A 13836-nucleotide genomic window follows, 5' to 3' on the forward strand; every position below is an offset into this window, starting at 1 on the left:
TCTCACTATTGTAAACTGCAAAATATGATTAACAAATAGCTTTTTGTTGGTAATTATTCGTCTGTGCTCATGTTCACCAGTAGCCACATTTTTTAGCCTGTTCACTCTTCAGGAAATTTGACCTGAAATAATCCGGGAAAACCTGGAAAAGTCGGGGATTTTGAAAATAGTGACTTGCTAGACACCCTGCTCATACCATTTGCTGGGGAACCGGTAAAATTTTACTGGCGAATCACGGTTATTGTTGCAATGCACAACACAACAGTAATGACTTCCTGCTTTTCGCGAAGTTGAGGGGATAGATGTCATTGCGACCCGTTGAATAATATTACGAACGACGCACGTTTCGGCAACGCTCAACATGTTTCTGCACTCAGCTGCCCGCCGGCTACTGGCAATTTCACTTCGCGCCGCTCTAGCGCTGCTGTCGCACCTTGAAACTTGATGTTGGGAGCCATATGAGCTCGCCCTGCCCGACGCCAAAGACTTAAGTTGCTGTTGGCCACAAGGTGGGCAGGACCATGCTCTTAGTTCGAATTATGTAAATTTCGGAATAATGGGGTCAGTTTAGCAAGTTTTTGCTGTATGTTTAAATACCTGAAGTAATTGCAAAGATTGTCCAATACAGGCCTGCATGCCTGCAAACCCTCCTGGTTCACATGGGAGACTCCTACTTTTTTACTGAATTGTCCTATTGTATGATTACTGCCTTATGTCTCCAGCCTCTGCCAGTACAAGAATAGTTTTTGTGAAACTGGCTCTGAAGATGTTGCCATCATAATTGCTAGCATCACCAACAGTCGTCAAAGCCAAAGTTGCTGTGCCTTATTGCATTTCATGTTTGCTGTTGGAGTTTCCTGCACGTATGTTTTGTGAGGTTAGCTAGGCCACCTGTGTGCAGTGCACAGGGCAAGCAAATCATAATGCTATCAAAGCCCAAGAAGAGATATTTGGAAACATTTTTGCTATCTTTCGAATTTCCACGCTTCGTGAAATCTGTGAAAAGCGATCATTTTGCATTTGGCATAACTTGTGGACATTGCGTCAGCATGTCTCATGGTGGCAAAGGGGATTTACAACTGAGACTAGTACTGAATTCTCATCATTATGCAACACAACCCACCATCATCTGCTGCTGGTGAAGGGCCGGCAACCTCGATGATGCTTTTTAAGCAAAACTGCTTCAACAAATTTTTGAAGCTAGCAATATCTGCTACGGCCTGGCCAAAGTTTAGTTGAACCCCTCCTCCATGGCGCTAATAAAAAAAAATCTCGCCAGGTTGAGATGTATGTAGCAAGTTTTTGCAACAAAATTTTTACCAGGTCTTTTTTGCAGCACTCCACTGTCAAAATTTGGTAGAGCTTAAAATTAATGCCCTCTGGTGCATTGATTCAAAGTCTGTATTATAGGATATCTGCTCCTCACTCATTTGTACAGCAAGGTCTGCTTGGCTCTGCCCAGTTTTTTTTGCCACAATGATTTGCCAATTTTCTGTATCTCAGGGAAAGCAAGAGGATGCAGAAGAGTTCTTGAGCTTTATGCTCAATGGCTTACATGATGAAATGGTATCTTCAATGCAATCTGTGAGCAATGGCCTTAATGGGCAGTGCAACGGAGAGGACCAGGCACCAGCTGAGCATTTAGATGACGATGATGAAGGCGCTTGGAAGACAGTCAGCCATCGCAATCGACACCAAGTGACTCGTTCGGTAAGTCTGCAGCTTGTGTTAAATCACTGCACTTTTTTTCTATGCCAGCATGAATATACCGCAATAATGTTCACAACTGTGGTGGTCATAGCCAGACCCGTGACATTCCCCAGTATTCTTGTGAAATTTTGCTGTGTATTTAATTAGTATGGTGTTCAGCCCTGATTTTCAATGTTTGGTGCTTCTTACAGTTTTCTTAAGTTTCGTATTTGCTATTCCAGCCATATTTATTCTATTTCTTCCTTTCTTAATTACTTTTTCATGCTGCTTGTTTTTTGTGGCCCAATAGAAGCTGTTCATAATATTCATGGGAAAAATAAATAGTAGCTTTGGTCAGCTATAAATGCAGGAGTGTAGAAGGCCTCTGTGAACTCTAAGGGTAACCGAGGTCCAGAAATACATGCTTTTATATACCCTACAATGTGTAGGTATTGCCAAATAGGTGTGCAATACCATAGCTACACAGTCTGCTTAACTATGGTTAATTGCTGTTCGGTGTTGCAAAGCCTGCGGCCATAGGCGGTTAGTGGCCATTGCCATTAAGTACATCTGAAGTGACACAGTGATTGGCAGAACCGAGCTGTATTTCAGTTTCTGGAGTGTTGTCTGACGGAGCATCAACAGCACGATCGTGCACCACATGGTGGCAGCATTTCTTCGACCGCCGTAAACATTAGTGCTGTTTGTTGCAAGCAGTGGTCAAAATTCAGCACCTGCAGCTGTTATTGGAAGTCTCACGTATCTCTATAGCCAAACTGGCTAGTTGATGGAACACATTGACTGGAAAACAGCGCAAGAGACAAACACCAAAGCAGAGAACCACAGGTCAGCGCTCGTGCAGTGCAGTGAATCCGAATTGCCAAGACCCCGCCGGGGTGGCGCAGTGGTTACGGCGCTCGACTACTGTTCCCAAGGACGCGGGATCGAATCCCGGCCTCGGCGGCAGCTTTTCGATGGAGGCGAAAAGCAAAGCGCCTGTGTGCTGTGCGATGTCAGTGCACGTTAAAGAACCCCAGGTAGTCGAAATTTCCGGAGTCCTCCACTACGGCGTCTCTCATAGCCTGAGTCGCTTTGGGACGTTAAACCCCACAAACCAACCAACCAACCGAATTGCCAAGGAACAAATATGCCATTTAGTCCGTTCTGAAGGTACGCCATTCTCATAGACGGCATTGCTATGCTAAATTGATAAATATGTGCGTTTTCAGTATGATCTTTGTGTGCCCATAACACATCTTTGCAGTTTTGTGGCAGCACATGGTTTGCCATCAAAATTGGAAATCTACTGTAGAAGCTGTTCTCAGAAAGCTAGTTGCTCTAACTCCATTTCATGGGTCAAATGGGACATTTTATTGGCATAACAGGAGCAGAAGCATCGAGCAGTGAGGTGCAGAGCAGCTGCACAGCTAGAATGCTTGCTCCCTAATTGGAACACTCTCCGTGAGCAGGCGTGGAGGCGAAGGCTCATCACATGACCAGATTACTTTCCTGGCAATCCTGTATGGTGAACGCACTTGCCATGTGTGCCCGGTATGACGGGGAGAGTAAACCTGACGATGCTGACGGTTTTACTGTAGCGTAGTATTCTATGTTTTACTTGTTCCCTGTAATGAGGTTCAATTGTTAACTGTAAAATAAAAACTGCTTTTTCTGAAAATATTTTTTCCTTTTGCTGATGGTCTATAAAAGAGGTGTACTGCCAGATGGCATGTACTTCTAATTGTTTGCGGCTAACTATGTATTAACAGGGTTTTACTGTAGTGAACTGTTCTATTCTTTTATTTGTTCGCTGTAATGAGGTTCAGTTGTAAAACCCTAAATTAAAAACTACTTTTTCTGGAAATATTTTTGCTTTTGCTCATTACAGCTCTTTACTTGTTTATATTTATTTATGGGAGACCAAGCATTGGTGCCCAGGCATTTCAGGAACACTGAACTGAGGGATTACTCAATTCATCATTGTGCTTGCATTGGGTTGACTTGGCTGGTTTTCAGAATGAGCAATGATCATATTTCTGCCTGGTATTTCAGGCAGAGTATTCACGTTCCCCACTAATGGACATATTTGGTGGGGAAATGCGCTCATCTGTCACAGCTGATGGGGAGACTTCAGCTTCACTTCAGCCTTTCTTCACATTGCAGCTGGACATCCAGGTATGAGGCTGCCATCTTTGCAACACCATTTTTGACATGCTGGCAGCAGTAGCTGTCTAGCACTCTCATTCTGCCCTCTGTCTTATGACAGTGTAGTGCTGTTGTAAATCCTGGGTACCGCATCCACTATCCAGTCTGGATGTGGGCCAGGAGACCACTCTCAGCAACTGACTATTCTTTGTAATACAGAGTAATTACACTCCAAATTCTGGCATTCTGTTTAGTGTACTAATACTGGCATCATATTTTACTACGGTTTTAGCTGTTGCTTCATCGGTTTACATTGTTACGGTCACTATAATTTGACCAACAAGTAGGTTTTGAAGATGCATGTCCATGTACAGGTGAAGTGTGCACTACATCTTTTGTTGGTCGTTTTCTTTTTGGAGAAAAGTTAACAATTTTCCACAAGTGATGAGACTTCCAGAAAGCCATCTTTGAGGTGTCTGTTGGTTTTTCTATCATTTTCTCTAAACCCTGAGTGGCCACCGTGGTGATCGAGGTTATGTTGTGCGAGTGATGTAACAATTCAAGAGTGTTTCTTTTGCTCTTCATGTTTGTTACCTCCAGTGAGAATTTTGTTTTTGACACGTGGTAGTGTGAGAGGCCCTGTGCTGCGGCAAATCCAGTATCAGTGTTGTCAGCATAGTAACTAAAACTCATGAGCATGCCTCTGGCAGGTGCCATGGCCAGGCAGTGATTGGTCGGCGGATTGTGTGATATCATGAGACCATATTACATGGCCAATTTAGCAGCAGTCCGCAGCTACTTCTTAAGATGAGCGTCGAACCCACCAAGACTCTTGGCCCTGCGGCCCTTTCACCTACCTACGCAGAAAAAGCTGGCCTCTCAAAACAGATTTCATCTTGGCAAATAAAGAAATAGTAAAAGAAATCAGAGTTGTTACTCCTAGGCTACACCAGTACATTTGTACTAAAGCTGGGCTTAATATCTTTGTTTGGTTGTCTTTCACATAATGTGGTATCTTGCAACTGTATCCTTTTAGTACATGTGAGGTAATAGAGGCACAAATTACGATTAGTGATTGAGCAGCAAAGTGCATTTATGCTAACAACGGTCCGCAGGGGCAGCTGCCGATGGGAGCTATTAATGCTGTTATCATACTTTTAAAGGTGGAGCTAATGTGGCGCTCCCTCACCCCTGCTTTCTTGAAATGTATTGTGGGTTGGTGACTGTCAATGATGTCCTAGCTTAGCTCATTCACTTACAGTGGCTATAACCAGATTGTATATTCAGTCTTTCCAAGTGCAAATGAAACACCCACAGATATTTCTTCTTCTTCTTCTTCTTCTTTTTTTTTTCTTTTTTTTTTTTTTTTTTTTAATGCAAATACTGAAGACTATGAGCTGTTACATTGCTCGCAGCATGGAGTTGCTTGCCGAAGTTAAGACTTGGCTTTGCTTCTATTTCAGGATGGAGTGAAAACGGTTGAAGAGGCTTTGCTGCATCTAGCTGCTGAAGAGAAGGTCCAGAATTACCACAGCAGCAAAAGCAACAAGGAGGTACGTTATTACAGTTTAGCTATGTATCAAACTTTCATGTAACGAATTCCTCGATGTTACGAAGAGATCTCAATTCCCTAACGTGTCCCCCATTGAAGTGCATGTATTTGAAAGCTTCATGTAAAGCATGAACTTCCTACAAGTTCTGTTGGTTAACTAGTGCCGAGTTACTGGAAGTATGGCAGAACCGATAGTTTTCTGGATGATAAAATGCAGAACTGGCATGAAAAGAAGTCTGCGATCATAAGTGACTGTTTTTGGTGCAGTGCGTTGTGCACCAATGCTGACGGCACATCTACGTCACAGGTGCAGCTGTCTGCTGATTTCACCTTTGAACGCGGCATTGCCTCAGTTCATGCTCAATAAAGGGTACAGTTAAACTTCGATGTAATGAAGGCTCAAATCTGCTGTTTACTTCATTAAGTTAAAATTTAAGCTCAAACGCGTGCCAGGGTCTGATTTTGGTGTCACCTCTCACATGCCAGAAGTGGAGATGGTGGAAAGTTCCAGCCATGCGAGATGAAGAGTCATGTTTCCTGGGGCAATGGTGGTAGGCAGACAAAGAACGTGTAAAAAGGCAGGTGTATCCTCCGTGTGAAGCGGGCATTTTCTTCATGGCCAGCAGCGCCTAGACTATGTGTACTGTCATCTAGTGCGGCCATTGTGCCTCCATCAGCTTAAAGCCGCGTTCAGACTACGTGCGCATTCGTCGTGAGTATTGTATCTATCGCAGTGCGCATAGCGGCTAGAACGCCCGTTTACGTAGCTTGCGACCGCGCATGTTCACACTGGGCCGTTCGGTGAGATGCGTTCTTTACGACCGGCCAATTGCCGCTCTCAACATGGCGCCGGTTAGCGAGCGGCTGACAGCGGAGGTGAAATGTGAAAGGAAAGACTGGACACACAAATAAAATACGAAAAAGAACAATGGGTATATTAACAATTAACCACTCGATTACAAATACACTTCTTCGTTTCGCACACGCACGTTCGCACACAGTTTTCAAATGTCTGCTCACTCCTTCGCACATTTCTTCGCACGCCCGCTCTCATACTCCTGCTCAGTGTCCCGTGATCGCACCCTCTCTCACCAAAACAGGCGTACGGTCCGCCTGCATCCCTGCTTGCGATTTTGCCAGTGCCCGGAGCAATCTTGGAGATGGGCCGGGGCGGTGACTCAAAGGCCGTACTACTGACTCCAAACAACGAGCAGGGGCACGCGGCAGGCACGGAAACGTCTGCGGAACCTTGTCTCCCCTCAGAAAATGCTGTTTTCTTTTTCTCTTTTACGGTGAGCTTCTTTCAAACTTCGACGAGTCCGCGCCAACTCCGTTCTGCGGCCCGACCACAACGCCGCCCCGCATCGGCCTTTCGCTGCAGGCCAACTGTTTCCTCACTTGTCAACGGAGCTGATGGGATGCGAGAATGCATGGGGATGAAGCGGGCATCCCCCGCCTCCATAACCTCACTTTTCTAAACTAGTGGAAACATTTGCTTGTTGAGAGCTTGTTCGCACATGAAAAATCTGATTGATAAACCACTTACTGCTTTGACTCAGCGCACTGGCAATTTGCATCCAGGCATGGTTTTGCACTTCTCTATGTGCAATTTCAGCTACTCGTAGTAGAGAGCCGGCCTCTGCCGAACTTTTTTTATGAGAGGCTGATAATTCCACAGCGAAGATTCCGCACTGCACATGATCAAGCTGCGGACAGACACAATCACCGACACAACACCAATAACATCGGCGAGCCGAGACACTACAGCAGAGTAGGAGCGTTGGATGATGTCGCCTATTAGTGGTTTGCGCGCGAAATCTGGGAGGACCGGAAGCCCCGTGACCGGAAAGGGAAAACCGAAACGGCTGTGCATATTGGTCGCGCGTAACAGACGTATCTGTGCTAGTCGTAAAAGTCGCGGGTCCTCCTACATTTACGCCCACGCTCAGTGCGGACGTTACGCATCTTACGCTCAATGCGACAGCAGTCTGAACAGACACGTTACGTTTTTTGCGCTTACGCTTACGATCCTTACGAACTATACGTGCGTTGCGCAAGTAGTCTGAACGCGGTCTTAGGCTCCCCTGGCCACCCTAACTCTTCCCATCCCACTCATAGTCACGGTGGAGACAGTGGCTTCCATAGCCATCAGTGCTCTCTCCGAGCATGTCACTGCTTTTATAACTTGATTGAAGGGGTTTACTGTGAAGATTTTGTAGGTGATTTCCCCTACATTTATTCCTAGTTTTTGTTTCTGTTCTGCAATGCCCTTCAGAATCTTAACGCAAAAAAACTTTGCAAAAATAATTTGAACTGTGGTAGTTTGAAATCCTGTATAATTGGAAGAATTTCTGCTGTCCCGTAGTTTGTAAATTTGACTGGGTAATTTGAAGATCTTAGTTGCTGTTCGGGAATGGCCATTCCCATTTTCGCTGGAAACCATTAAGGGGGGACACTGGTCTTAAAGCCATTTTCTTTAATTTTTGAACTAAAGTGATGAAACTTGGCACACGTGTGCAGTTCCTGGTGCTGATTTCAAAAATATAATTAGTTTTTCTCTGAACCAATTAGGTGTTGAGATAATTAAGAACAATGGTGCACTTGCTGTGAAAACAATAGGAAAAAAACCACTTCACAAAAACTTATTAGCATATAGCTATATACTAGAATGAATGAGGAACACAATGTTGCAAGCAGATTTTTGATTTAATGATTATTTTTCATTTTATTGCACATTGAAGTTTAGTAGTCATAACATGGAAACACAGTGGTCACAAAAAGTGCCATTTTAAAAAATTTTAAAGCAATAATTAAGAAATCTGCTTGCAACATTGTGTGCTCCACATATTTGGCTTAATGCTGAAACAAAAATCATTGCTGTATCTGCAATGGGTGTTGAGATATCGCATTCACCAACTTGACAGGAGACCAAAATTCACATCTTGAGAAAATGAGAAAAACAAACGGAAGTCATTTTTAATCACTAACAGTAAAAAATATGTACATGTCAACTACCAGACATTGTTAATATGCCCCAGAGGCATAGTCATTTTGAGCACTACCACCTTTGTGGCGCTTTTTCAGAGCACGCTGCAAATTTTCTGCCGATGCGCGCTTGCTTGTAGATGCAACGGACCGAAGCTTGTCCTTTTCTACCATACGCCGCACACTTCTCTGGCCAGGATTCAAACACAGCTCGTTCAAAATTCCTACCGAGGTCCTTTGGTACCCTATATTAAACTTCAAGACTGCTTCTGCAACTGCGGCCTCAACACTGAAGAGGGATGCGTGCCTTTCTTTTGGTGCAGGCTCTCATTATTATTTTGGGTTTTTCCCCTTGCACATCGCTCAAGGAGCTTCTTGTCAGAGAGGCGCTCATAAATTGGTCGCAATGCCTTGCATACATGACTAGGAAGGCTGTAGCGGTGCCTTGGGGCTGGCTCTCCTTTGGCACTGGCAGCATTTTGCCGGCACCAGGAACTTGAACCTGTTGGGCAAAGGCTGTGATCCGACTCCTGATCATCTGATGTCACATGGTAATAGGTAGCCATCACCGCTTTTGCCATTTCTTCTATGTTGCCACTGTGGGACTTGAGTGCCCAGCCATACAGTTGAATCCCGCCACAACGAATACCGCCACAACGAAATTTCCGCGACAACGAATAATTTTTTATTCCCCGCGAGTATCCTATAAGAATTAATGGCCTAAATTTCTCTGCACAACGAACCATTTTTGCAGAGCATTTCCGCTTCAACGAAATTTTCGCGTTCAAAATCGAAACCGAAACTAGTTTTATTGGCGAGAAGTCCAAGTCAAATCCAAAGCCACATTAAGCATGAAACCACGTGATTGCAGTTCCGCCATTTTGGCTTTGTGTCGTGGTTGCGTTGTTCACTCGCTGCCTTTCTCTTCGACAACGACGAGTTTTCATCCGCAGGACACGATGGCAACGCAAGTGAAAAAACGCAAAACTCTTTCCCTTGAGCAAAAAGCTCAAATAATCGCCCAAGCAGAAAGCGGAAGGAAGAAAGCGGCAATTGCTGAAGACTTCGGAATTCCTGCAAGTTCGCTATCAACGATTCTAGGCAATAAGGACAGCGTGAGAATGGCACTTGCTTCAGGCACATCCTCGAAGCACAAAAAGGTGACGCGGCCCCTCCATGAAGAGTTGGACAAAGCAGTGCATGCGTGGTTTGTGGAAGCACGAGCCAGCAACGTCCCCCTGTCCGGAAGCATCGTCCAGCAGAAAGCCTTGAACTATGCATGCCTACTTGGCATTGATGATTTTAAAGCCAGCATTGGCTGGCTAAACCGTTTCAAGGCCCGCCATAACATCGTTGGAAAAGTGTTGTGCGGCGAGTCAATGTCAGCAGACGTGGACGGAGCAGCTGCTTGGAAGGCGAGTAACATGGCCGGAATTTTAAGCAACTTCGCGCCTGCAGACATTTACAACGCCGACGAGACCGGGCTATTCTACGAGATGTTGCCGGCTAGGACGCTCGACTTCAAGGGGCAGCGCTGTCACGGCGGCAAACACAGCAAAAAACGCATCACAGTGCTGCTTTGCACAAACATGGATGGCTCGGACAAGCGTCCGCCGTTAGTCATAGGCAAAAGTGCCAAGCCGCGCTGTTTTAAGGGAACTCGTAGCCTACCTGTGCAGTACAAGGCGAACAACAAGTCATGGATGACCCGCGCTATTTTCACCGAGTGGATGATGGCATTCGACCGCGACATGAAGCGGCAGGGCCGTAAAGTTTGCTTGCTTTTGGACAATTGTTCAGCGCATCACTCCGACGAAGTCAAGCTCACTAACACGGAGCTGAGGTTTTTCCCTCCCAATTGCACGTCTGTCTTACAGCCTCTCGATCAGGGCGTGATTCTTAGCCTGAAGCGCGCTTACCGCGGGAGGTTAATTCAGCGGCTGCTTTTTAACACTGAAACCGGCCGAGACACGAAGGTGGACTTGTACGTGGCACTGCAGATTATGTCTGCTGCCTGGAGCACACTGGGGCGCTCAGTAATTGTGAACTGTTTCAGGCACGCCGGATTTGCCGAAGGTCGACCCGTACACTCTGCTGGCCTAACACCAGGCGTTACAGACGACGACGAAGAGGCGTCACCGGCTCCGGGGATCGCGGCCACCTGGAAAACGCTGGGAGAAATAGGAACCGTGCCGCGTAATCTCGAGCTCGACGAATACATCGGCGCTGACGCTTGTGTTGTTGTTCACGAAGATGTGAGTGATGAGCAGATCATAAAAGCTGCCCGGAATGATAAGGACTCTTCCGATGAAGAAGACGACGACGTACAGGAAGCGCTGGCTGCGGCAACCGCCGTACAGGTGATGGACGCTTTTGATGTCATCAGGAATTTCGTTGCTGTCCGAGACGACGATGTTGCAATGGGTTTGCTGACCGAGTGCGAAAATCGCGTGACGGCGTTGCTCGCCGTGAAGCGTAAGCAAACCAAGCTTACAGATTTTTGGCATTAAACGCCTTTGCTGCTGCTTGGGCAATTCTTTCTGCGTTTCACGTCAAATTTTTGCGATAACGAAGTTCCGCGAGAACGAATTTTTTTTCGTTATAGCGGGATTCAACTGTAGTAAGAACTTAGCTTGTTGACTAGATCACCAGTTAGTCTGCCTTTACCACCAAGTGGTTCCGAGCCTGACCCTTTTTGTTTTGACGGCAGATTGCGGAGAGCTGTCCCATCCGCTTTTGAACATGGTTAATGCAATCTTCTTTGGTGACCTCAACGTAGCCATACACTTGGTCATCTTTCAGGGCGAGGAAGGACCGGCTGTCGCCGTCTGACAGCACCGTTGTATATCTGAGGTTGTGCTTCTGGAGCGATCTTCTAAATAGGATTAGGGCTGCTTCTACTTCCATCTCACCAGCCTTTTTATCAGTATTTTTCTGGCAGACGTGGCTTGCTCTCCATTCTTGGTACGTGGGGTCGTCCACTTTCGGTCCCCGCTCACAACCTGCGCAAAAATTGCTCAGGACAACGTAGTCTAGGACAAGCCCCGTAAAAAGCTCGATGACAGTGCCGACTTCGATGTGGGAAGAATGCCCACGAGTCATCCAAGTTCCATCATAAGACACGGCTACGTTGCCAGGATTGTCAACGTTCAGTTCATCGTACAGCTTCCGGACTGACTCCGCGCATTCAACGGTCACTTTCTCGGCTGCACGCGTCGCGGCAGGCGTCAGCTTTTCTTTTACGTAGCTCTGCCACGTTTTCGTGTGCAGTCCACGATGGGAAATATTCATCGCGGCAAAGATGTCGTTGAATGCAGTCCGCCGGTTGCCAGTACTTTGCATCGCGCGCGCAGCCAGAATGTTCACAGCGAAAGGATTTACACTTTGCTTTCCGTCCACACGCGGCGAACTCCACGCCGATGCCTTGTCGCCGCAGTTGACACATGTCAAGAAAAGCTTGACAGCGAGGCCGTATTCGCGATCACCTCGGCCGATTTTAACACTCCCTCCACACGTTTTACACTTTGCACCATCAAGAAGGCTGTTGATCGACTCGATGCAAATCACGGCAAAGCTCGTCTCATCAAGCGGGCAGATCACGGCATCGCTGGCGGCAAAGTCTGTCTTACGTTTCGTTGCTGGCGTTGAATCCAACTCCCGCAGTTTGGCGTCGGCTTTTCTCTTTTCACTTGCCAGATCGGAAGGCGTCAGAAGCGTTGTATCGTGACGAACGCGGCTGACGACGTCTGAAGAGTGCTCACTTGACGGGCCCGCTAGGCCTAGCTGATCCGTAGGTTCGTCGACACGGTCACTGGACGCAGGAATCTGCTCGTTTTCGGCTTCTCGCAACACCAAAGCACCTTTCTTAGCATTGCCGATCGACGACTTTTTCCTTTTTTTGCCGTATTTATGACGCATCGCAAACTTTCTCGTTGGCGTAAACATCGCTGCGAGATCTCCGAGGCGTTCGAGGCTGACAGCACTAGGCAAGATGGCGTCTAAGGGCACGGCTCCGACTGCCCTGACGCGCGCAGCAGACGACGCGAGACGCGAACGGCCAATCACAGGGTCCCTTTTTGTCACATGCACCGAAGCAACGAATAGGAACGTGTGCTGTGGCTTTTTTTCTTTTCTTTGTTTGTATCAAACCAATGAGCGAAACGACGCGCAGGAGCGCGAAATTTGAAGGCGAAAAGCCACTCTTTCGAAAGAGACCAAGATCGCCGTGAGCGCGGCCGTGGAACGGAAGCTATACTTTTTTGAAAATGCGCTATTTTAGTGAAAACATCAGCTTGAAATGAGCCAGCCGACTTGTTATAAATTGATATTACGCCTCAAATATTGACACGAGAGGTGAGAAACTTTGTGGAATCAGAGAATAATAGTTGTAGATTCTAATACTTCAGTTTTCTAAAAATTGATTTTTGGGCGATTTTTCCGCCTTCAAGACCCGTGTCCCCCCTTAAAGCACATCGTATACGCGAAGCAACGCCACCCAGCATTGTTGTTGTAGTGCCTCAACCCCTAACTCTTAGCAGGGGTGAGACAGTTGTGCCAATCGTGCCATTTTGAAACAAAAAATCCAGCATCAGGCTGTGCCAAAAGCGTTAAAATTGCCTGAAATTGCACCAAAGTGTGCCATAAGGCCCATTTTTCTCAGCCATGGTGACCTCTTTTCGTTGAGGTGAAATGCCAGGTGACCATGTGGTATGCAGTGTTATGTTAAAGGACCCCATGTAGTCCAAATTTCCAGAGCACTCCACTACGGCATCTCTCCATAGCCTGAGTTGCTTGGGACATTAAACTCCATTAACCAAACCTAACCATTTTTTTTTGCATTACAACTTGCTGGTTTTGGTCAATAATTTGGAGCATATCCAAAGTTTTTGCACTGCAGGTCAATTTAATTATTCATCGAGCAGTTTATTTTTAAACCTCAATACTACCAGTTCATTTGAAATGTCTGCCAGGTGTCTCAGCACTTCACAATGGCGCACACTGGTGGCAGCAGCTTGGACTTGTCACATCTGTCAACTTTGTTTTGCAGAATGAGTTCTGAAACGCTAAAATATAAAAGTGCATGCGTGGTATTGCTATAGCTTTGATAAGAACCAGTGCACTGACTGCCATCAAGAGCCAATGCGGTTGCGACTTGCAGGTCACTAAATGCGGCTCCATGGGCACCTTGACCATCATGCTGTATGAGTGACCATCATCACTGAAATCGGGAAAACAGACTTTGTTGGTGGTTATTGCTATATGAGATGCAGTGTGCACTGAAAGGGCCTTGGGAGGATAGCGGAACGGGCAAAACTGTGGTGCATGGGCGACGTGGTGATCACATCCCAGAAATCACTTCTAGCCTATGCAGTTAGAGAAAAAAAAGAATGAATAAAAGCCTTAGATCCCGCTTTCTCAACTGCATCTCGAGCAGTGCAACCTATATATAGGGCTTCTCGCAACAA

At 46.3% G+C, this 13836-nt stretch overlaps 1 protein-coding gene across 5 annotated transcripts in view; it reads left to right on the forward strand.

The window, feature by feature from the left end:
- The window catches only part of Usp10 (ubiquitin specific protease 10), a 109896-nt gene that overhangs the window by 79839 nt on the left and 16221 nt on the right, over positions 1–13836 (forward strand). For all 5 annotated transcript variants that reach the window (XM_084590083.1, XM_084590087.1, XM_084590086.1 and 2 more), the window contains 3 exons: positions 1504–1710; positions 3742–3864; positions 5298–5387. In XM_084590083.1, the coding sequence (XP_084446209.1) occupies positions 1504–1710; positions 3742–3864; positions 5298–5387 (420 nt within the window). The remainder of the gene's footprint in view (positions 1–1503; positions 1711–3741; positions 3865–5297; positions 5388–13836) is intronic.

Source organism: Amblyomma maculatum, chromosome 1 (assembly GCF_055883805.1).
Source record: "Amblyomma maculatum isolate TAMU_Amacu chromosome 1, ASM5588380v1, whole genome shotgun sequence".
NCBI classification, from domain to species: domain Eukaryota; kingdom Metazoa; phylum Arthropoda; class Arachnida; order Ixodida; family Ixodidae; genus Amblyomma; species Amblyomma maculatum.